The following is a 24,705-nucleotide window of genomic DNA, read 5'->3' as shown; positions in this document are numbered from 1 at the left end:
ACTGCTATAGAGCTGTTATGCTGCGTACGTACACGAAAAGATCGACCGAAGATGTGTACGACACATCAGATGGAGCACTTCCCTTCCAACTACAGCTAATCGCTGAAGACGACCTCGGAGAAACGCCTGCCAGGAGAAAAGAATCATTGGAGAAGCTATCCAAGCTTATATCAGGTGAGTGGCTAAGGAAACTTATGCAGCTCGTGCACCGCGAAATTAATCGCCTTAAGTGGTACATGAGCGAAACGTATATAATGAAGACGCCTTGAGAAAACCGCCATGTCTTCGCTCTTGTGATTTATAAGATGCCAGTGGGGAGAAGAGGAACAAATTAAAGGGGCCTTGCAACACATTTTGAACACGGTCAGAAAATGCCGCCGACTGGTCCTTGAGGCTCCTGCGAACATGTGAGAGAGACCATACAGCGCAGCATGGAATTTACAATTAAATTTGAAAGTCAGTTGGAAATCGCTCGCTCTTCTCTCGAGAAATGATGCCACATAGCCAAAATCAACTGTGTGACATGCCCAAAAGCACATGGATATGGCCATTGTCTGATTTGAGCTTCGTGAGCTGCTTAGCTACCGCTGCATGGTTATTGTCTACAGCGCGAGATTTTACGCACCGCGCCCGCACGAACAGCCAAGCTCGCCCACAGGATTGCCGCACTAAAGAAACTTCATCCACCTTTTCTGAAATCACATCACACTACAGACTAAGCAGGAGAAAATTCCCTCCATACAACTCCAAGTTGAACAAGGTCCAGTCTGTCACGTTTAGGCTCTTACAGGCACGAACATACATCACCCCCAGAACTCTCAATCGGATCGATTCCAGTTTCCCACCATCGTGCGCTTAGTGTGGACACGAGTGCTCTTCTTTCGATCATATGCTTTGGCTGTGCCCATCCAACGCGGGCTCCAACCTAAAAAGACAAGGCCGAATTGAATAACCTATTGCAAAGCACGGCCTTTTTTTACACATCAATTAAACGCTGTCCAGAGGGCCCCTGCCATCGCTGATAGTCACCATCGCCCGGTTCCGTCATGGGTGGAGCCACCAACTTGATTGATTTGGGGAGACTCCGGCTCACATTTATAATTTTTCGCAGGGCTTTTCAATAAAAGTTATTGTCTCTGTGTCACTGCCGCGAAGTGCCAGCGCCAGGATCTACAGAGCGCTCTCGTGATCACACTGAAAGTGCACCGCGCGTTCAAAGAAAACAAGAAAAGAAAGTGCTCAAGGCGATGACGCGCGAAACGGACGTAGCTTCTTGCGTCCTTGCCATCCTCCCCTCCTGTGTAGCTTTCACTGCGCTCGCTGGGACGAAAGCACAGAAGAAGCGAGCGTGGGACAAATCCCTATAGCTCAGCTCGTACTTGACGGATTCTAAAATGTTTTTTTGGCGGCAGTCGATACGTGAGGCAGTAAACTGAGACAGTGAGGTCATTCGATGATTGCTTGAAAAAGTGTTGCAGGGCCCTTTAAGAATGAGGTATGCAGGAAGTTTAACCACAGTGTAGGACGGCAGGTTATCCTGAGTTTGGGTAAGAGGGCAGGTGTACGGCTCTCTAAGAATAATTCGGAACGCCGGACAGGCGGCCGCTCGCCGGTGGACAGATACAGCCAATATCTGCGCGTTCGCAGGATGCCCAGCAAGCAAGCCTTGCTCCCTATTACATGCAGAATGGCGTAACCTTACGCCAAAAGGATAGCGTTAGGTGCCTCTTTGCGCTGTTTTTCCATGATTTCTATAGACTATTTTACGGATGAGTTTCCGTGTCGCTATATTGGGCTGTTAACCTTGGCTTTTTGTGTATTTAACAATTTAACGAACAGTGCTATGGTAGACGAATGCGTATGAAACCGGTTGGGTTGGTGCATTCGACGTTTCATCACCTCATTAATTGATCTCGCGATATGCAAAAATAAGAAAGCAGTCCTTTAACATGCAAAGGTGGCATCGTCCATGTGTCTTACGTAAGATCGTCTATATTCGTGTCTCGTCATCGATCGGGTCCCGACATGCAGGCAGTTGCATCAGACAAAAAGATAAACCGGGCTTTGCCAGTGTCAGTCACAATGTCGCTCCATACATATACGGACGAATGAGGCAAGCAGTGACATAAAGGTAAATGACATCCAACGTAAATATATAAAAGGTCGCTCAAGCACGCGAACGTGCACGCACGAGCGCCTATTCCAACGCGCACGCGCACACACGGACAGCATGTCACAAGACTTATCCGCCCTGACTCTTGTCGCAAAGCTAAGAGGCACTTAACGCCAGCCTTTTGGAGAAAGGCAACTCCATCGTAGCTGCACTAGGAAACGAGACTTGCTTGCTGGGAATTTAACACTTCAGCGCAAAAAGTACACAGCGGACAAGGAAACGACAAGGACAAGCGCTTGTCCTCGTCGCTTGTTCTCGTCGTTTCCTTGTCCGCTGTGTACTTCTTTGGCTGAAGTTTTAACATTATGGAATACCAACTAGCCCGCTCCCACACCTTGTTGGGAAGACCGTGCAGGCGCAGACCATGGCACTCTTTCTAGATGCGAAGCAGCTTTTGCGCTGGGCTTTGTCCGTAGTTCCATTGGCCACCGTCCGTTTTCTAAAACCTACCATAGCCACCTGTAATATATTGAGCGCGCGCTCGCGCCAAGGAAAAGTCTTCTTCGTCTTGTTCTTCGACCGCCTTGATGATGATACGTGCAGAGCGTGCGCTCGCGCCAAGGAGAAGTCTTCGTCTTGTTCTTCGACAACCTTGATGATGATACGTGCAGAGCACTTTAGGGGCCCGGGCTGCCGTATGCTGGCGTAGCTTGGCGTAACGCAGAAAAAACCACGTGTGCTGGCACGCGCTCGCGCGTTCGGGCCTGTGTAGGACGCTGTGGCCTCTCCCCGTTACACTCTCTCAGCAATCACGTGATGGCGTCGGGGAACGAGATTCTACAGACGCGCGATGAAAGCGCGTGGTTGTTCCAACAAGAGTTCGGGACGAGTAACAGCAATAGCAACTACAGTGAATTCATGGTGTGCTCCACATGCAAAGACGCGTTAACATGATGAACATGGTCGCGTTAATATGATGAAGGACGTGATGAACGGAACTTATAGTCGACCTATGCGCTCCTTCGCATACCCACATGGTTCCGTTTAGTGGGAGACGATGAAATGTTTTTTTCCACCGACGCACAAAACAGGCAAGTGGCAGCACGTGCGGCGTTCCGATCTATTATTGCGATATATTGTGAATTATATATGACACTCTCGGCGGGCTTTTGCCGTCGGCGGAACGTCCCGCGTATGTATATGTATAACATAAAAAACAAACAAAGAAAAATAGCCCCGAAGAAAAAGCTTCTGTTCTGTTCTAACTGGCTTGCTCTGAAGTGGTCGATATTTATAGCAACTCGGCTACTCTACAAGTGCTGCAGGACAAAAAAGTAATATATGAAGAGTTGCACTTAAACGCGACAAAAAGAAGAAAAAAAGTGAGAGAGAGACTACATAAAATGAAACGAGAAAAGAACAACAGATACTTCTCGCACGAAAACAGACGTTCGCATTCCTGCTTGCCTTCGTACCACTAATTTATTTCTCTCTCTCCCGTGTGTTCTATCCCGGCAGCGGCGGCTGCATTTTCCATGGAGGCGAAAATATTTTAGGCCCGTGTACTTGGATTTAGGTGCACGCTAAAGAACCCCAAGGGGGTCGAAATTTCCGGAACCCTCCGCTACGGCATCTCCCATAATCATATCGTGATTTTGGGAGGTTAATCCCCAGGTATTATTATTATATCCCGTGCGTTCTAAGTACTGCTTGTGATTCCATACTTCTTATGTCTACGAACGACTGACGCAGAGGAGCTGGATCTAAACCCAAGAAGGGATGCCGAATTCCTCATTCGTTTCTTACGCACAAGGAAGTACAACGTGGAGGCGGCCATGCAGACCATCAGAAACTACTACTACAACCGGTCTGGGTGCGATTCCGTCTACGGCGAATTTTTTCCTTCGGCCGTGCCTCCATCTGCGCGGAAACTAGCCATGGTTTTGCCTTGCAAGGATCGGCAGGGCCGTCAGATTTTTTTGTGCAACCTAGGTGAGCAGTTCCTTTCTGTTTTACAGGCTGTGAAATAGCACCCAGAAGCATCGTGTGGTGGTGGTTGTGGTGGTGGTAGAGATGGACAAATAAAGAGATTATCTGTGTCCATGACACGAAGTAATTAACAGGAATAACCTACCTCCTATGTTACGACATCACATGCGCGACTTCACGATTATAATAATGTTTAGGACATGTCATGACGTGAATGGCGTTTATGCGTGACACGTTATGTGATGAGAGGCATATGACATGAACGACGTTACGTTCTGAGGCAGAGAGAGAGAGAAAGAGACCAAAAGGAAAGGCAGGAAGGTTAACCTGGTGCTAGTGAACGGCTTGCTTTCCTGCACAGGGTTGGCGAAAATAGAGGTTCTAAGGAGGACACAGTGAGATAAAATAACAAAGAAAAATGCACACATGCACACACACGCAGGGCGCTCCAATCAGAGTCGTTCTGATTAACGCTGGTCTGATGGGCTGGTGGAACGCACAAAGGGCAGTAGCGCAACAGCCTTCCACGTGGGACGTTAAGTGCTTTCGATAGCGCAGGACTCTTGCTGGGTGGGTGGTCCAACTTATGAAACGCGTTGCAAAGTGACTGTCTCTGTGAATAGTACTGTAGGCACTCGCACGTATCGTAATCGCTTCTTCAATTTCGCGGTGGTCACAGGCTGCAGCGTCGGCCATTCCTATGCGGGACGAGTACGCATAGGTAAATGCGACGCCAGACCATAACCAAGTAGGGTAACCTACAGAGAAGGGTAGCGTCACCTCGGCGAAGCTCGTGGAATTCGAAGGCTGAGATTTAGGTCTAGGGAATATAAGCGTACGCTCCTAAAGTGCGGCTCGTTCCACTGCGACGTGGTACACTGGAGAGCAAGCGCGCGGAACTTTCATGCAGCGTCAGTCCTAGAAAGTGGTATTAATGTTTTGCTGTTTTTCGTACGGCATGAACGGGTAGCTTGAGCGGCCATTTCATAGCCGATAATCGCGCAGTCACTTGGAAGCCACGGAAAAGTTATTACCTGTCCCTTCTAGGTTAAATAGTGTTTCTCTTCTGCAATATCAAATACCAACTGCTCGTGAAGACCGCGGCGGAAAGGTGACAGTAGAGACTGCAGCACTGCCTTTTAGTCACTGAATATCGTCCATTTTTGTGTAAAATGCCACACGAATGGCAACACGAAGCGCCGCGAGCTCTGCTGCCGCCGATGTCGTATGAGCTGGGAGGTCTTGAATTTGATTGTTGCGGATTTTATCGGTATCACCACTGCTGCGATTGAGCTCTTCGGTGAGATGGAGCCGTCGGTATGTGCATGCCTTGGCATTTGTCGTATAGCAAAAGCCGCTTAAAAGCCGGTGACGACATATCTGCTTTTTACTGGATGCCAGGTATTGCCAGGCTGATCAGTTTTCAGGTCCAACAGACCGGTATATCACTTGCGTGTACAAATGTACAGTTAGCCGTGTGTGCATCATAATTTATAATTCAATAACAAGAAGCTCACACGGTGGCAGCAACACACAATTTTAAATGATCACTGCACCGTCTGAGGCTATGTACACCATTTACGCGTCACTTCTTTGTGAGGATGCAAGGTGAGTCTAGTCCAAAATATTCGTATCGCCACCGGGATGCAGATGTGCATCATCTGCTCAAACGCTCAAGATACGAAAAAAAAACACGGTTTCGCCGCAAGGTTAAAGCAATGACTGCGATAGCAACAAATTGTAACGTTATACGAAGGAAGGCAAGCAGCTTTTGGATCCGACTCGCGTAACCCTACAATTTATGCGCGGCTTTCATTGACTTTATGTCGTAAAGGCCAATAGCGGCGCTGAGGGGAAGCCTCACTGATTAAATGCAAAGTGATGTAGAGCTAGGGGAACAGGGGCACGGTTGACCACTGAACGAACCTCCTCTCCATTTGACCTCCTCTCCATGTCTCCAATCTGCAAATCTCCTCCCTTCCCCACTCGCCTCCTCTATACTGTGCTATACTTTGCCTCCTCCTTTCCCTCCTCGTCACCCTCCCTTCCCTTTTCCTCCCGTTGCTATAGGCTATGTTACGTAAGGCATATGGGCGCCGCCGTCATGGGCTGTTAAACGAATGTTTTCTTATTTTGCATCCCCTGACGCGAACTGATAAAGTCAGTAAACGCCGAATGCACCAATCCAACAGTTCTCATGTGTGTACGCCCACCAAATCTGCTCGCTTAGTTGTTCAAGATAAAACACGGCAAAGTTAACAGCCCAGCATGGCGGCACCGGAACCCGAACGTAAAATATATTCTAATAATAATATCTGGGATTTAACGTCCCAAAACCACGATATGATTATGAGAGACGCCGTAGTGGAGGGCTCCGGAAATTTCGACCACCTGGGGTTCTTTAACGTGCACCTAAAGCTAAGTACACGGGCCTCAAACATTTTCGCCGCCATCGAAAATGCAGCCGCCGCGGCCGGGATGTAAAATATATTCTATACTATACCATTCATGGTTGTGCTGTCTATGTATAGAATGATGCGTGTTTCTATGTTCTTACATGTGTTCTTCCTTGCGTAGTTTGAACTTGTCTGCTGAATCTATGAACCAACCGCCGTAATTATGCGCTTCGTGCGGGGGCGTTTTTACATGTTCTTACGTGTTGTCTCTTTCGCGCAGTGTAAACTTGTCTGCGTGTGAATACTTCGCCTGTGTGAGTTTGGCTTTTACAGCTCCGCTGTAAAGCGCTGTACAACGCTGTAAGGGAATACGGGCACTCCAGGAAGAGAAACCGTTTTCCTGCAGTCTGCTGTGTCAACGTGAAGCAGTCAGAGTAAAGCACATAGAAGGGGCATACAAGCCGTTTGGTGATGTCTGCCGAGATAGCGCGCGCACCAGCGCTAGGGACCGCGCCGTTATGGTCAAATTTCACACTTTCTACTCCAGCGACGCACCCCTCTCCTCCGGCGTTCATGCTGCTTCGCCCGAGGGAAGACGGGCGGGGTGTCTCCTCTCTGCTTGAGCAGCAATCGACGGCAGACCTCGTGCGCCGGGTGATGTTATCGCATGCGCCCTCCGTGCGACGGAAGTGGTCGGCTCGTTTCATCTGTGCTACAGCCACGTTTGTCACCTTCCTCGCGGGCTTTTTCACGGGTAGAACATACGACGCACGGAGCGACGTTATCAATTTGTACTTTATACGGCACATGACGGTGACAGCGTTGTCGACGGCAAAAAGCCGTCGATAGTGTCCATATAATTGCTATCGCAACAATAAGTGCGGAGCTCATTGATAACAAATCTAATATTTTTTAAATTATCTTGACACTGACAGAAAATACTGAAGGCCAGCTGTCGGTCCATGGCCGACAGCGGGCCTCCAGTGGAAAACACTTGTTGCTTAAAATTGTATAAGATATGAATATCTTAGGGCAATGTTAAGATTTAGAATTTACTGCCTCTTGAAAACCATTTGGCTGATGTAGATTTATACTTACACTCTAAGCCGCAAAGGACGAAAAGGGGTCTGTGGTTCGTCCTTTTGGGGGGTAACTGCACTGCCACAACCATTACTCCCTAAAGGATGAACGATTCGTCCTTTAGGGAGTAACTGTCAGGGGACGAACTGTTAGTCCTCAGTTGGTTTGAGGGACGAAATGTCTGGTGTAAAAGTTACCCCTTTTAGGGAGTAACTGATTTATTCCTCTTTTTGCATGGTAGCTGCGCAGGGTCGAACTGTCACCCCTGATGGGACTAAAAGTTGCTCCCTCTCGATAAAAAAATCAATTTATTACAGTTTCTGGTTCAATTATCGAGAATTTGGAGGTTGATAGACGCATTTGACGACATATGCAAATAATACACAGACATAAATTCAGAAGTAAACAACAGAAAATTCACAACAAACACACAAGATTCGAACGCGTGACCATTGAATCAGCAGTCGCGTACGCTAACCACTATACCACCCGCCAATATGTAGCAGAGTGAATATTACCGGGGCTATATATGAACAGGCACCGTCTGGAAGCTGCGCGTTCTGCCATGTTAGTCAAAGTAGCAAAATTCCTTATATTAGACTTCACCCTTCAGTGTTTCGCAAGCAACCATTCCGTGATCACGTTCATGAAAGTGTAAAATGCGTTGGATTGGTTTTTCTGCGCGCGTGTTTCGAGCGAATTTGGACGCTTGATGAATGTATGTATATATAAACGTTCTCATATATGCTCCCGTCGACGTGCCAAGCTTGCTTGCTTCTCACTGTGCAGAACACGGTTGGTTATATCGTTCAGTGAAAATGTCTGCTTAATGACAAAAAAAAAACGAAAACGTCTAAAGAAACAACCAACTTTATTCAACGACTCGTGTGAATTCTGCAGCATCGTGTGTACACATAAATTGAACAAATTTGTTGAATACAGAAAATAGGATGGCTTCCCTTCATTATAGGAGAGACAATGAAAAGTGCAATGTTTAATCCGAATGGATGCTGTCCAGCCGACGTCAGGAAGGGCAACAGCACCATCGACAGCTGCTGAGGGCGTGTTCATAGCTGCAAGATGTTGAAGATGTTGTGTCCGCGATAGCTCACCTGATAACCGAACTGTCGTTAGTGCGCATGTGCCCACTAGTGCTTAAATGGTAGCGCTCAATGCACGATCGGCACATTCGTTATGTAACCGTCAACCCGTAAGCTTCGGGTAATAAATGTTGCTGTTCCCCGTTGGAACCCTGGCCTGTCAGTCCTTGAACGAGACTCAACACTGGCGACGCAGGATGGGATGAAAAAATCGAGAAGCAGCGAGCAGTTGGTTGAAGCGACAATGCAGTCTGCAGGGCAGCTGGGCCAGATGGAGTCGTTCGACGTTACTGAAAGCGACTGGACGGCATACAAGGAGAGGTTGACATCTTTTTTGATTGTCAACAAGGTTCCCGACAGCGACAAGGTACACGCATTCCTCAGCATCATCGGACCGCGTACGTATGGGTTGCTTAAGTCGTTGGCTACGCCGGACCTGCCGTCGGACAACTGAAGAGCCTCTTGGATGCACATCTTGTCCCAAAGCGAGCGAACTTTTACCGAAGAACACAGAGCGAAGGCGAGTCTCTGCCCGAATATGTTGCGGAACTTCGGAAGTTGGCCCAGAGTTGTCAGTTTGGAGCGAATTTGGACGAAGCGCTGCGGGATCGTTTCGTTTGTGGACTACTGCGAGAGGACGTGCAGCGAGTACTCTTTACCGAGGACGACAAACTGACATTCCCGAAAGCAGTCGAGCGCGTCCTGGCAATGGAAGCAGCCCGGAAAAATGTCGCCGAGACTAGAGTCGTGGAGTCAATGACCACACAGCTGCACCAAATGGAGGGAGAAGGTAATTATGCCCCTGCTGATCTGTACATGAATACACATGAATACACCAATTAACCCTCGGCCCTCAGTCACCAGCGGCTGCGAAGCAACTGACCAAGGCGGCGGTCAGACCTGCGACGCAGCAGAGGGTGCTAAGAATCTCTGGGTACGGACAGGCCGCCATTGGAATCTGAATTTGGCTACGTATAACGCTAGAACTTTATCTAGTGAGGCGAGTCTAACTGTACTACTCGAGGAATTAGAGGGTGTTAAATGGGATGTAATAGGGCTCAGTGAGGTTAGGAGGCCACAGGAGGCTTATACAGTGCTGAAGAACGGACACGTCCTATGCTATCGTGGCTTAGCTGACAGAAGAGAACTAGGAGTGGGGTTCCTTATTCATAAAGATATAGCTGCCAATATAGAGGAATACTATAGCATTAATGAGAGGGGGATATGCATCGTAATTAAGTTTAATAAGAGGTACAAGATGAAGGTGGTACAGGCCTACGCGCCTACATCCAGCCATGATGATCAAATAGTTGAACGCTTCTACGAAGACGTAGAATCAGCAATGAGTAAGGTAAAGACACAGTATACTGTACTGATGGGCGACTTTAATGCAAAGGTAGGCAAGAAGCAGGCTGGAGATCATGCAGTTGGGGAATATGGCATCGGCTCTAGAAACGCCAGAGGGGACTTACTAGTAGAGTTTGCAGAACGCAATAATTTACGCATCTTGAATACCTTCTACAGAAAACGGGCTACTCGTAAGTGGACGTGGAGGAGTCCTAATGGCGAAACTAAAAATGAAATAGACTTCATAATGTGCGGCCACCCGGGCATTGTACAGGATTTGGAAGTAGTTAACAAGATACGATGCAGTGACCATAGAATGGTAAGATCTACAATTCAACTTGACGTGAGGAAGGAACGGCAGAAACTGATACGCAAGAAGCCGATTAATGAACTAGCTCTGAGAGGGAAAGTTCAGGAATTCAGAGTTTCACTTCAGAATAGGTACGCGGCTTTAACCGAGGAAACCGACCTTAGCGTTGACGCAATAAATGATAATCTGACTAGTATCATCAAGGAGTGCGCAGTGGAAGTCGGGGGTACAGTCGTTAGACAGGATACTGGTAAGCTATCCCAAGAGACTAAAAACCTCATTAAGAAACGTCAAGCTATGAAAGCCTCAAATGCAACAGACAAAATAGAGCTGGCGGAGCTTTCGAAGTTAATCAATAGGCGTAAAGTAGCCGACATAAGAAAGTATAATATGGAGAGAATTGAGCATGCTCTAAAGAACGGAAGAAGCCTCAAAGCTATGAAGACAAAACTGCGCATAGGCAAAAATCAGATGTATGCATTAAGGGACAAGGAAGGCAAGGTCACAAACAATATGGATAGAATAGTTGAGGTAGCGGAAGAGTTCTACAGAGATCTGTACAGCAGCCGAGGCATTCAGGATGATAACGTAAGAAGGAGTAATAGCACAGAGGAATCTGACATCCCACCAATATTGATAGGAGAAGTAAAGAAAGCCCTAAAGGGAATGCAAAGAGGCAAAGCAGCTGGTGAGGATCAGGTAACATCAGACCTGTTGAAAGACGGTGGAGAGATTATGTTAGAGAAACTGGCGACCCTGTATACGAAGTGCCTCTCGACGGGGAAGATACCAGAATCTTGGAAGAATGCCAACATCATCTTGATCCATAAAAAAGGGGACGTCAAGGACCTGAAAAATTACAGGCCCATAAGCTTACTGTCCGTTGTCTACAAGCTATTTACAAAAGTAATTGCTAACAGAATTAATACGACATTAGAGTTCAGTCAACCAAGGGACCAGGCAGGATTTCGTACAGGATTCTCAACAATAGACCATATTCATACTATCAATCAGGTGACAGAGAAATGCGCGGAATACAACCAACCCCTATACATAGCCTTCATAGATTACGAGAAGGCATTTGATTCGGTGGACACATCAGCAGTCATGCAGGCACTGCGGAATCAAGGCATCGACGAAGCCTATATAAACATAATGGAAGAAATCTACAGCGGATCCACAGCCACTATAGTCCTCCATAAAGAAAGCAACAGAATCCCAATAAAGAAGGGCGTACGGCAGGGAGACACGATCTCTCCAATGTTATTCACCGCGTGTTTACAGGGGGTTTTCAGGGTCCTAGATTGGGAAGAGTTAGGGATAAGAGTTAATGGAGAGTATCTCAGTAACCTACGATTCGCTGATGACATTGCATTGATGAGTAACGCGGGAGACGAATTACAGCTCATGATTACTGAACTGGATACGGAAAGTAGAAGAGTAGGTATGAAAATTAATATGCATAAAACTAAAGTAATGTGGAACAATCTTGGCAGAGAACAGCGCTTTGCGATAGGTGGCGAGACACTGGAAGTTGTAAAGGAGTACGTCTACTTAGGACAGGTAGTAACCGCGGAGCCGAACCATGAGAGTGAAATAACTAGAAGAATAAGGATGGGTTGGGGCTCATTCGGCAAGCATTATCAAATCATGAATAGTAATCTACCACTATCCCTCAAGAGGAAGGTATATAACAGCTGCATCTTAGCGGTACTTACCTACGGAGCAGAAACCTGGAGACTTACAAAGAGGGTTCAACTTAAATTGAGGACGACGCAGCGAGCGATGGAAAGGAAAATGATAGGTGTAACCTTAAGAGACAGGAAGAGAGCAGAGTGGGTCAGGGAACAAACGGGGGTTAAGGACATCATAGCTGAAATCAAGAAGAAGAAATGGATATGGGCCGGGCACGTAGCACGTCGGCAGGATAACCGGTGGTCATTAAGGGTAACTGACTGGATTCCAAGAGATGGCAAACGCGTGAGGGGGAGATTAGGTGGGTTGATGAGATTAAGAAGTTTGCAGGTATAACGTGGCAGCAGAAAGCACAGGACCGGGTTGATTGGCGGAACATGGGAGAGGCCTTTGCCCTGCAGTGGGCGTAGACAGGCTGATGATGATGATGATGATCTGTACGAGGCGCAAGCGATTGCCGGTAGGCAGCTACAGGCTTGTTATCGCTGCGGTTCTCAGAGCCACACGCATTCACTATGCCCGTACGTTAAGGAGACGTGCTATAAGTGTGGAAAGAAAAGGGCCTATTCAAAGGGCCTGTCGCAGCAACAGGCAATCTTTTGGCGGGCATCAGCAGAAACGGAGTGTGAAAACGCTGAAAGTGGTGACGCAGGTGCCACCTATGGGCGTTTCGGAACAAGTGTCTTCTTGTCGCACTCCTATTTTTGTTGGACTAAAGATAAATGGAGCACTCGTGGAAATGGAACTTGACACGGGAGCCGCGGTGTCTATCATGCCTTACAAGCAGTTCAAGCAGCAGGTCCCTTCAGCTAGCTGCGAACCAACAGACATCGTCCTGCGCACCTATACCGGAGCCCTCGTCCAACCTTGCGGCGTGGCGGTCGTCAGTGTGCAGCACGGCGAACAGGCGGCGAAACTACCACTCCACCTCGTCGATCAAGCAGGACCACCGCTGCTAGGGCGTGAATGGCTGCACACAGTACGGCTAGACTGGAACCAGATTTGGGGCCTCAACCACGTCTCAAGGTCAGTGTTCGACTTGTCTTCCCGAATGAAGGAAAGGCTAGAGACGTTGCTTGCAAAATACAAAATGCTGTTCAAGGATGAGCTAGGCGCTATCACAGACGAATGGGCCGAGCTGTTTTTCAAAGCCGACCACCGGCCGAGATTCCTAAAAGCAAGGAATGTGCCATTCGCATTGCAGTCAGCAATAGAAGCAGGGATAGAAAAATTGGTTCAGCTGGGAATACTCACACCCGTGAATACATCAGAATATGCCACGCCCGCCGTCCCTGTGATAAAGAAAGATGGAAGCATACGCCTATGTGGGGATTATAAGACAACGAGAAATCCTTCACTGGACATCACACACTAACCGCTGCCTAAAATCGATGATCTATTGGCTGCGTTGGCTGGGGGAATGCATTTTACTAAGATAGATCTCAGCAGGGCATACCAACAAGTACTCATGGCGGAAGAGTCGAAGAAGTACCTAACTTTGAACACGCAGAAAGGGCTGTTCGTAGTCAACAGGCTACCCTTCGGAATAGCGTCAGCGCCAGGTATTTTTCAGAAAATAATGGACACAATGCTGAAGGGCCTAAACGGAGTTTGTTGTTATCTTGATGACATATTGGTCACGGGAAAAAACGCTGAAGAACACATGATAAACCTAGAAGCACTCTTGAGACGTTTGCTGGAGCGAGGCGTCAGAATAAAGAAAGAAAAATGTGCGTTCTTTCAAAATGAGCTGTGTTACCTGGGGCACAAAATCAGTGCAGCAGGAATATCTGCGTCACCAGAGAAAATTGAAGCAGTCATAAACGCTGCCGCACCGACAAACAAGCAGCAACTGCAGTCCTTCCTAGGTGTCGTGAATTACTATGGAACGTTTGTGCCTAATCTATCAACAGTTGCTGCGCCCTTTTACCAGCTTTTACGGAAGGACGCTCCTTGGTGCTGGGACGAGTGCTGCCGAGAAGCGTTCAAAGAAGTTAAAAGAACGTTGTCATCGCCGCAGGTGCTGGCCCATTACGACCCGGATCGACCATTGAATCTGGCCTGTGACGCATCGCAGTACGGGGTAGGTGCAGTGCTTTCCCATGTTTGTGAGGACGGAAAGTCTAGACCAGTTGCTTTTGCTTCGCGCACGCTTTCCGAAGCAGAGAAGAAATATAGCCAGCTTGAAAAAGAGGCGTTGGCCATAATCTTTGGCATAAAAAAGTTTCAATGCTATATTTATGGCCGAGCATTCACTTTAATCACTGATCATAAGCCCTTACAGCAAATTTTGGGGCCAACAACAGGTATCCCGCCTATCGCGGCTGCGCGCCTACAGCGGTGGGCTGTGACGCTGTCGGCATACAGATACGACCTTCTTTTTAAAAACTCAGCCGATAACGCAGAAGCCGATTTTTGTTCCCGTTTGCCGCTACCATGTGTGAAAGACGAAACGCAGGAATCTGAAGAGACTTTGAAGTCTCTTCAGAACCCTGAAGAACGCGCTAAAGAAGGATGACGCACGACAACCAATGCAGGTAAAGCTCAACAAGTTCCTGCTCGCTTGTCGCAACACGCCCCATGCTACAACGCACGAGGCACCAGCTAACTTGTTGTTGGGGCGACGTTTGCGCACCCGCCTGGATGTGCTCAAACCCGCCGTGGGGGAAAGGGTGGCGTACGAACAGTTCAAACAAACGGTGAACAGACGGTGTCGTGTGCGCGAAGTGAGTGTTGGTGACCATGTTCTTGCACCCAATTACAGGGGACAGCCCAAATGGATGCCTGCTGTGGTGACTGCTCAAAGTGGACCAGTGTCTTTCAGGGTACGAGCATCGACACCTTCGGGATGCTTCGAGTGGCGGCGCCACAAGAACCAGCTACTTCAAGGCACGGCAGGGCTTGCCGAAAACGCCGCGCAAGACGACGGTTTCTCCGTGTGGCCACAGAGCGACACCGAGCCGGAGCCAGCACCTTCATTGCCTGCAGCTAGTGTTTCGCCTTCACCAACGACGTCGGTGACGGACACTTCTCGAGGCGACCAGGATCGACGCTACCCATTAAGGAATCGCCGACCACCGGCTCGTTTCTGAGAGGGAACTATTAGCTTCATAATAAAAGCAGAGGAAGTGTTGTGTCCGCGATAGCTAAGTGGGCCCACTTATTTATCAATAAAGCTTGCTCTTCATTTGAGAGATAGAAAAAAGTCGCGAATATTTCTGATAAACAACGCTTATTTGGGCAGCACTGAAAACAAAACTATTTTTGAACAGCTGTACTTGCTACAGCTAATGTTGAGCCTTCACCGAGGTTACCATGTTTCGATGGCCCAACCATCATGCTTGTAATTCTATAGCAGGCTGGGCGGCACTCGCGACGCTGTATCGCGCGAGCTCATCAATCATGCGTGTTTTGTACGCGCAGAACGTGAATGTTAAACAAGCGGTGATCGTTACATATCAACTTCACACAGGTAAAATCACGCGGACTGATGGCAGCCTTGTTTACACTCACCTCTCAGGCGATGTCCCAGTCGGCGCGTAGCATTTCGATAGCGTAGCACTTCATTCCAGTAACAGATCACGTTTACCACAGCGCGAATATGATTCTGTGCACCACAAGTGACAGCAATCACAACCACGAAACGAGAACATATCCACAACACACCGCGAAACCGCCGAGTCCTAGCTTGCCGTGCATACGACGAGAACACCACGCCGCGCATTGATACAGCTTAGGCGCGAGCACATTTTAACGCGATAGCGTTAAAGAGCTCGTATCGCAGAAATTCCGTCGTCGGCGTCGGCACCGTTCGTTGTGAGCGAAAAATCATCATCTTGTACGTGACCGAAAAATCGAAAAAGCTGCAAATAAAATAAATAATAAAAATGTTAGGTCCGAGTGAGAATCGAACCCAGGCCGTCTGCGTGGCAAGCAGGTGTTCTACCGCACAGCCACGCCTCTGCTTGGAGCTGCACTGAAAGTAACTTTGATGCTTCCCAGAAATATGCCTCTAGTATACAGGTGTCACAGTCCGAGATGTAATATGGCAGTAATATTGCGTGGTACAAGCGTACATTGCCATCGGGCGTCACACCACGTCAACATCATAAAGACTTGGTGGTTTAAAGACAGTCACCCATTACAAAAGGCACACACATTACTGCGCGTATTCCCTTAAGACCACGTAGTGGGTGCATCGCAGCTTCGAAAAAGGTTCTCGCGCATAATTGCTCCTGGTTTAAAGCATGCTACCCATTACATAAGGCACACACCTTATTGCGCGTATTCTGTTAAACACTCGTAGCGTTCGAAGTGCGCTATCGCGTTCAACTCTTAAAGGCGAAGCTTAAGCGTCCCCCAAATTTTTTTTTTGTGTGTGTGGGAGCTTTTTCACATTTGTTAATTATTATGCCATATGAACGATATTACTTTACTTCTGCCGCAGTTGCTGTAGTTGACAAGACCGTTTACACTTAAACTGTTAACAGTTCATTTCTTTAGCTGACTCTTTCAATACGCGCGTGCTGACCATTCGTTCGAGGCCGCCACTGCGCTGGAAAGTTCCGTGGGAATAAACGTTGCTCCCTGTGGTCTAACAGTTCCTCCCTCACTTTGCACACGGCACCCTCGTCTTGCAGTTAATCCCTCCGGGGTCTAACTACCTGTTGCGGGGACGAAATGCAGCACTTACTCCCATTTCGCACCTTTGCGGCTTAGAGTGTATCATGTTTTGAAGAAGTTATGACTCATGTGATCGTGCGCGTAGTTCTGTGTATTTACGTACAAGACTTTTTTCTTCAAGTGTCATAGGAAATTCAGAGTATTTGTATCGATGTATTACGATCGTGGTATCGATGTACACCATGATCATAATATCAGCGAGATGACGCGATGTGCGCGCTGGGCGCTGGGCGCTGGGCGCGCTTTAAAGGTAATCGCCCCGCTCCTGCGAACGCCGAGGCTCTTCGCCCTACAGGGCGTGGTCGCCTTCGTTCGCGGGGGGGGGGGGGGGTGGAGCGCGTAGTATTATGTCGTGCTTTCCCCGAGAATTCCGCGCTGAAGTCACAGAGCGTATGAAGGTCACTTCGCTCATAGAGTTTCCTAAAATTAACTAGAGGGGACTCTGGCGCTGCGATCGTTCAGCTACCATGGGAATGATGGGTAGTACACAAATTTGCCTAGTCTTCGTGCTTGCGGTTTCAAACGTACTTGTGGCTTTGTTTATTGCTGTGTTTTGGCGTTCGTTTCGGATAAAAGAATAGACCGTTGTGAACTTAGTGCCCAGGTTTGATTTGGTGAGCGTAAAAAAGTTAAAGTGGTGAAGTAAAACTGATGACTTTTGTTGAACTTCGTTTTGCGACAAAGCGGATGCAGCCGACGCGGAGCCAAACGGAGCCGAAAGAACGAAGTTTAGACAAATTTGTGTACTACCCATCATTCCCATGCTGGCTGAAGCGTCATGCGTTGCAGCTCCCATAGACACTAGCGCCAGAGTTCCCTCTAGTAAGTATTGTAGGAAACTCTATGACTTCGCTCGCTGCAGCGGCCGCGTTTGCGAAAGGAGCGCGCTGTTCAAAAAGAAATAAGTACTAACAACTGCGACATTTAGTTCGCGCTCGTCCTGTGTGTATGAAGCGTGAGAATAAGAGCAGCGTAGCGTCAAACTATTGTGATAACAAAATTATTTGCTGTTCTTGTGCTTACTATTCCTTACTTTACAGGTGCATGGAATCCAAATGAAGTAACTCACGCCCTCTTTCTGCGCGCCATTCTTATGTGCCTAGAGTTCATGACGTTCGATCCTTCAGCACAGACTCTCGGTATGGTTTTGATCGTAGACTGTCAGGACTTCACTGTGGAAAACGCGCTGTCATTGAAACCTGGCCTATTGAAGAGAGGAGTGGAATACGTGCAGGTGAGATGTCTCGCATCCTTTTGGGCCTAATTTGGAACAATCTGGTCAAAGGTACACAATGACAATGCATTGGAGGTGGGCTTGAAATCGACCTAATGACATATTCGTTGTTTATAAGCATTTTAGTAACCAGCAAATCGCCTATTCTCTTCGTGCTAGATGTAGCCGAGAGGGGTCAAGAATTTCTTTCTTGTGTCAAGTTTACCCACAGTTAGGAAATAAACAAGCGCCCAAACGTAAAATAAATGATGCTGTGCATTGACAGACGTACACTATATGCACATATTGTTTTTTGCAGGTTAGTTTTTTGCTCATTGCCACTCTGCTTTCTTACTACTTTGCATCAGTGTACCCTGTGTTGTGTTCGTCTGTGCTTTTCTTGAATATAGGTCACGATGCGTACTTGTGCCGAGCTGACCAAAAGGGTAGAAAAAGTCGAGGCTTTATCCTAAAGCAAGCTGGACGAGGTAGCTGAAAGGCTACTAGTAAAGTTCCAAGAGAAGATTCGTTCTTTTGAACCTGATGTCGTGACTCTTAAAGCTGAAATTGAAAGCCTTATACCTAGTGTCACCATGCTAAATTCTTGTGATTGAGGCAATCAAATCAGAAAATTCAGCCCTCGTTTCGGCCAACAAGGATCTGAAGCGTAAGAACGAAATTATGAGCAATAAAGTTGCCCATATGGAACAGTATTCCAGGGCAAACAACGTAGAATTGAAGGGTGTTCCCCCAGGGTGTGGATTGTTCTGCGATCATTAGAACCATTGCCTCGAAAGTTGACTGCTCGATCTCTGGCTCCGATATCTACATTGTTCATCGAGTGCCCACAAAGGCTGAGTCTACGAAAAACATTGTCCCCAGATTTTGTTCTCGGGCAAAAAAAAAGCAAGAATTCGTAAACAAAGCGAGGAAGGCTCGACTTACTTCTCGTGACCTTGGCTATTTTGGCTCTCATTCAAACGCTGTATTTGTCAATGACCATCTCACCACAAAGAACAAGAGGCTTTTCGCAAAGGCTCTGTCACTCAAGAAAGAAAAAACAATGGCAATATCTCTGGACTGACAATTGGCAAATTAAAGCCAAAAAGTCGATCGAAAGCCGTGTTTTCCGCATCTCTTCAGAAGAAGACGTCTCTGTTTTCCAGCAGACCGGCTGAACCTTTTTTATAGATTATTTACCGAATAGTTCAGCGCATATCTTACCTTTTTTTTCGGTTTTCTTTCTCTTTTCCGGTTCTTAGCAATGCATTTTACCGCGGATCAACTTCAGCAGTTTTGCTGCAATCGATATTTGCCTGTTGTTCACTTTAATGCACGTAGTCTTAAAAAAAAGTTCGATAGCATACATGCATTTTTGTCGTCATATCACTTGAACTTTTATTTGATTTGCGTCACTGAAACATGGCTATCGACTCATGAGAAAAATATGTTCTGTTTCCCATCATACGTTCCCGAGTATTGTCATCGATTATCTGGTAGTTTTGGCGGTGCAGCTATATTCGTATCTGCATCAATTCCATATCAAAGAAGATATGATATCAACCTTTCGGTTGAGAATACCGAGTCCGTACGGATTGAAATTGCTAACCCATCTTTGCCATCTAGCGGTAATAAGACAATCATAGGCTGCATATATCGTTCACCGTCATCCTCTGTTCCCGATTTCTGTTCATCACTTTCATCCGTTTTCAACAAGTTATCACTTGAAAATAAGAATGTTTTCATCCTAGGTGACATAAACATCAATCTTCTCGATGTCAGCAGCTCAGCGTTCACTGATTACACTGCGTGCTTTCTAGGATTTGGTTATGAATTTCTAATCTCGGTTCCTACTAGATGTGTACTTGGTGCATCTAGTTCTTTAATCGATCACATTTGATCAAATTTCATTCCATCAAACGACTGTGGCGTCCTCGAAGCCAGCTTAACTGACCATTACCCTTTATTCTGCCGATTTGAATGTGTCATACCTAGTCAGCTAATCTCTTTTCAAAAAAATATATTTCATAAACAAATTTCGTGAAGCGTGTAGAAGCCATAGAATGGTCTTTTTTCGAACTATTGAGCGATCCTGAAGCTGCTTTTAATTCTTTTTCATCTGCCGTCAAAAAGTGCTCGGACGATTCTACCAGCTTTGTCAAATGTCGCAAGAACTTTCCGGCCCCTCACCACACATGGCTCACAGCTGGCTTAATGAAGAGCTTACGAAGGAAAGACAATTTATATAAAAGGTTAAAGAAACGGCCTTTCAATGCTAGCCTGCGATCGCGATATAAAAAGTACTGCAACCTACTTAACAATGCCCTCGAAGAAGCTAAAAGAACTTATTATACGAACAAGATACATAATGCTGGTAATAACAGCAAAGATCAATGGAAAAAAATTAATTCGTTTCTAAACAGATCACTAAGGGAGCCAGCTATAACTGAATTACAATTATCAGAGGGTGTTCTTAGAAATGCAGACGACATTGCGAACGTCTTCAAGCAGTACTTCTGTGCTAACACTTCCCGCTTGCCCATGATTACCAGCCAACAATTACGGAATGTACTCAGTCAGTTTACCTCTTTCCAACAGGCCCAGATGAGATGGTAGAAATAGTTAATCACATGAAAATAACAAGTGCTGGTCTCGATAACATTCAGCCTATTCACCTGAAATGCATCTCTCACGTGATCTCGACCACATTAGCCTATATCATTAACCTTTTGTTTAAAACTAGCATCTCCCCATCGCAGCTTAAAAAGGCCAAGATAATACCAGTCAGTAAAAAAGGCGATAGAACTTCTATTGTTAACTACCGACCTATTGTCATTCATTCAGCGTACAGTAAAATCACACAGAAATGTATTGAAAAACGATTATCTGAATGTCTAACGAAGTTTCGTATTTTATCCACTCAACAATTTGGTTTTCGTGCAGGCTATTCAACAGGTTTTGCACTACTCGCCTTTTCCGATTATATTAAACACGCGCTTGACTCTTGTTGTTTTGCTGGAGCTCCGTTGATTGACCTCTCTAAGGCATTTGACTATATAGTTCATAATATACTATTAGCTAAAATTAACTCAACAGGTGTCGTAGGCAGTGCGCAAGAGCTGATTAATAACTACTTATCTAATAGACAGCAAGCTGTTTGTGTCTCTAACATCCTCTCAACTCTTAAATCTATTGACAAAGGTGTCCCGCAAGGTTCCATACAGGGCCCGCTTTTATTCTTAATCTATATTAATGACCTAAGCTCGATTTTAACGCGTGCATAGTCAACCTTTCTTGTACGCAGATGATAGAACTATAGTTACTAAAGACAAGTCCATCGATGCGCTGACTAATATATTGTCCTCTGACTTCTATAACATTCAGAACTGTTGCACAGCTAACGGTTTAACAATTAATAGCAATAAACACAGTTCATTGTCTTCCATTCTAGTCATAACGCTCTTTCACCAACACCTGATATTACTATCAACGGCCACAGCTATCTTAGTACTACTAAGTGCACATTCTCATTCTTGGGAGTAGTCTCAGATGTTCATCTCAAGTACCATTGTCACATTTCGCTTATAAGGCAGAGGACGGCTCATGGTATCAGAACACTAATTAAAGCACGGCCATTCTTCAACTTGCAGATTTTGCTTAAACTGTACTACGCCTTCATCCACAGTCATACTACGTACTGTATCACGTCATGGGCGAATACCTATCAACCTCATATCCTTCCACTTCAACGTCTCCAAAACCAAGCCATTCGCATCCTAACATTTAGTTCACCGATCACCTGCGCGTCCCCACTTTTTCAGCAACATAGTGTACTAAAAGTGTGTAATTTATTCAAATATAAACTGGGGATTCTTGTATTTAAATGTCTTAGCGGTACCACAAGAGCAAACGTTTGGAGAAATTTTAATTGTTAAACTCTAATCCCACCAGGTTGGCCTCAAACAACAACTTTTTACTACCGTATGCACGCCTAACTACGGCAAACATACTACCATATTTGCAGCTATTCAGTTTTGGAATTCAATACCACTAAGCCTTAAACAATCGTCATTAGCAGCTTTGAAAAAAGAACTTAATCTTATTTCGCAATCATAACTCACCTCTATTTCTATATCGGCGTTCTCTTACATCTAGAGCTATTACTGTGTGCGTTATTTTCACATTTATTACTCATGCACGTTGGAGTTGTTTCAATAGTTATGTATCATCAAATAACGTCATTTTGTTCCCGATTCTACTGCCATTTTTATGGTATGTTTGCGTTCTTTCCATAGCTACGTGTAATTTCTGAATGTTGTTTTGTTACCATTTTTCCTGGCATTTTTTATTGCATGTTTGGGCTGTTTTTATTACTAACAATAATTACCTAACGCTTTTTCGTTGCCATTTCGATGTACTTACCAACAGTAATTTTCTGACAGGAGGTCCCCTTTCAGCCTCGTGCTATGGGACCTCCTTCTGTATATACTAACCCCAATGCCGTTATATATATTGCGACAAATAAAGATTTGATTTCATTTGATTTGAAAAAAAAAATAAATGTATTTAAGCTTAGGTATGTGCCTTATTGTGGCGCAGGATAATGTTCTTGTCTGCTGAAAATCTCACGACAGCATCGTGAGGTTGTCAACAACCCCAAAGCTAGACAAATAAACAAGTGGACATCTATTCACATATTCAGTCTCAGCAATGCAATGGAAATTTTCAGGGAACGGGTTTAAGTCCAATACTTACAACGCTACAGTAGGCGCCATGACCCATCCACTATACTGTCATGTAGTAATGAGGTCAGACGTGTCATCTTCTGCCGTGGAATGCGACATGATGAGGTCCTGCATCTAATACTCTCAGAGTGTCAGGATGCGAGTCAACCCTTTTTTTTTTGACGTACATGGAACGCAGCGGTGTTGCTGAATCTAACGCAAATTTTTCTTATCCTCATCGCTTCTTTCTATCTTTTAATCCCTTAACTCCCTTCGCCCAGCGTAGGATAGCAAACCTCCCTGACTTTCCTTCCTCTTCTTCTCCTCCTCCTTCGCACAACAGGAGGATTCACAAACCATAAATTTTCACAAGGTCAAAATATTCGGCACTTGCATATCGAGTCCCCCCCCCCTCTCTTTCTATCTCTCGTGATGGTTGCACTCTAAGAACAACAGCCATGTACGCCAACAGAAATGCTACGAAAACATGAAAATTCCAGAAACACGTAGCCAAGAGTGTTCGCTATATCAACTGCAAGCGAGGAGCCTGTATTATTCTCAACCTCTTTTCTTTCTTTGTTTTTTTTTTTCTCGAACAATTTACGGTGAGAACATTTCAGGACTGCATGCCATCAAGGATTAAAGCTTTCCACGTTATGCGACAAGGGCGTGCTTTCGACATCTCCTACAGCATCATGAAGCCTTTCATTAGAAACAAGATGGCCAGAAGAGTAAGCAAGAGTCAACTTCTTGTGATTTTCCTCGTGGTTCTCAATACACTCATGGTCAAACGGCAAAGTCGTAAGGCCATTCGTGCCGATCACATTCTGTGTGCCGCATAGTAGAAAGCATAAAATTTCGTACAGTAAGGTGAGTTTGCTCGCAACGCAAATATTGGCGCAATATAAAGGGTGCCAAAATATAAATATTTTTGGGCATTTCTAAGTAAGCTAGTTTCTCGGGTGTGATATTCCAAGCGCACCACTCGCGTGCCGTGGCACTGGATCCGGGCCCATGACCATCGCCAAGAGCTCCTCTAGAGACTTGACACTGGTCATCGTTTTCGGATTCTATGCCGGCTAAGAGGAAATCAGGAAACACTACTGCATAAGTTACGGCTGGTTTTTGCGTATCTATGACGATACCTTTATAAGATTGGACAGGAGCAAAACCCTAACTGCAGTGTGTGTCACACGTCGGAGGACTAATCACCACATTCTGTGCATGTGCGCTCAATCCGCCACCGAAAGACAGACACTTAAATGCGTCATAGATTATGTGGACTCCCGGCCCTTTTCGGAGGAGAAGCTTTTGGGTGCTTTGAAACATGTAGGCCACGCCCAACGCAGTTAAAAGAGCCTACTGAGGTTTTCTGGTGAGAGAGGTTTATATTCTCGTCTTTAGTGTAAAACTGGCGTAAAATCTTTTGCTTGTAGTGCACGTCCCTGCACAGGACAGCGTGTGTTGTACTGTGACTCACTGTACTATATCGTAGTCACCTGTCATACTAGAAGAATCTGTTGGTGCGCTAGTTGGTACATGTCTTGATATATACCAGAACAGGTGCCCCGCATATAACAAATACTTACTATATATCATGTCATTAAACCTGCCCCTTTATCTCCCCTTTCCTCTTACCCCCGTGAAGAGTAGCAGGCTAGTCAGACGCTTTCCAGGCCGACTTCTCCTTTCTTTTCATCAAGCATTATCTTCTTCTTCTTAAAGCCAGGAAAACGAGGATTCATGTGCTTACGCAAGATGTCGCCCTACTTGTCCATGTTTATAACTTTCTTTTTTTGCAAGTTTATATTGCACGGAGAAAACTTCGAGAGCCTCCACAAGGACATTTCACCAGAACAACTACCTCCACAGTTCGGTGGACAGGCGCCTCCACTAGACTACGATGCCTTCTGGAGCAAAATGGACGAGTTGGAAGACGTCTTCGAAAGAAATAATCGCTACGGCTACCCCAAGAACAACAACGGTGACTTCGCTACGCAGGAGGAAGTTGAACGAGCTTTGGAGTTTCTGTGACGTACAAAGAACTCTGAGTAA

The 24,705-nt window shown here is 46.1% G+C and overlaps 1 protein-coding gene across 1 annotated transcript; it reads left to right on the top strand.

The window, feature by feature from the left end:
- On the top strand, positions 1-24,684 carry LOC119393801 (retinaldehyde-binding protein 1-like). Its single transcript, XM_037660965.2, has 5 exons — positions 1-174; positions 3,866-4,105; positions 17,754-17,947; positions 23,271-23,381; positions 24,454-24,684. The coding sequence occupies exons 1-5, from the start codon at positions 18-20 to the stop codon at positions 24,682-24,684; spliced, it is 933 nt and encodes a 310-aa protein (XP_037516893.1). The 5' UTR covers positions 1-17.
- The last annotated feature ends 21 nt before the right edge of the window (positions 24,685-24,705 follow it).

This window comes from Rhipicephalus sanguineus, chromosome 5 (assembly GCF_013339695.2).
Source record: "Rhipicephalus sanguineus isolate Rsan-2018 chromosome 5, BIME_Rsan_1.4, whole genome shotgun sequence".
NCBI lineage: Eukaryota > Metazoa > Arthropoda > Arachnida > Ixodida > Ixodidae > Rhipicephalus > Rhipicephalus sanguineus.
Note: the sequence above shows the minus strand (reverse complement) of the source record. Positions and strands in the feature narration are given on the sequence as shown.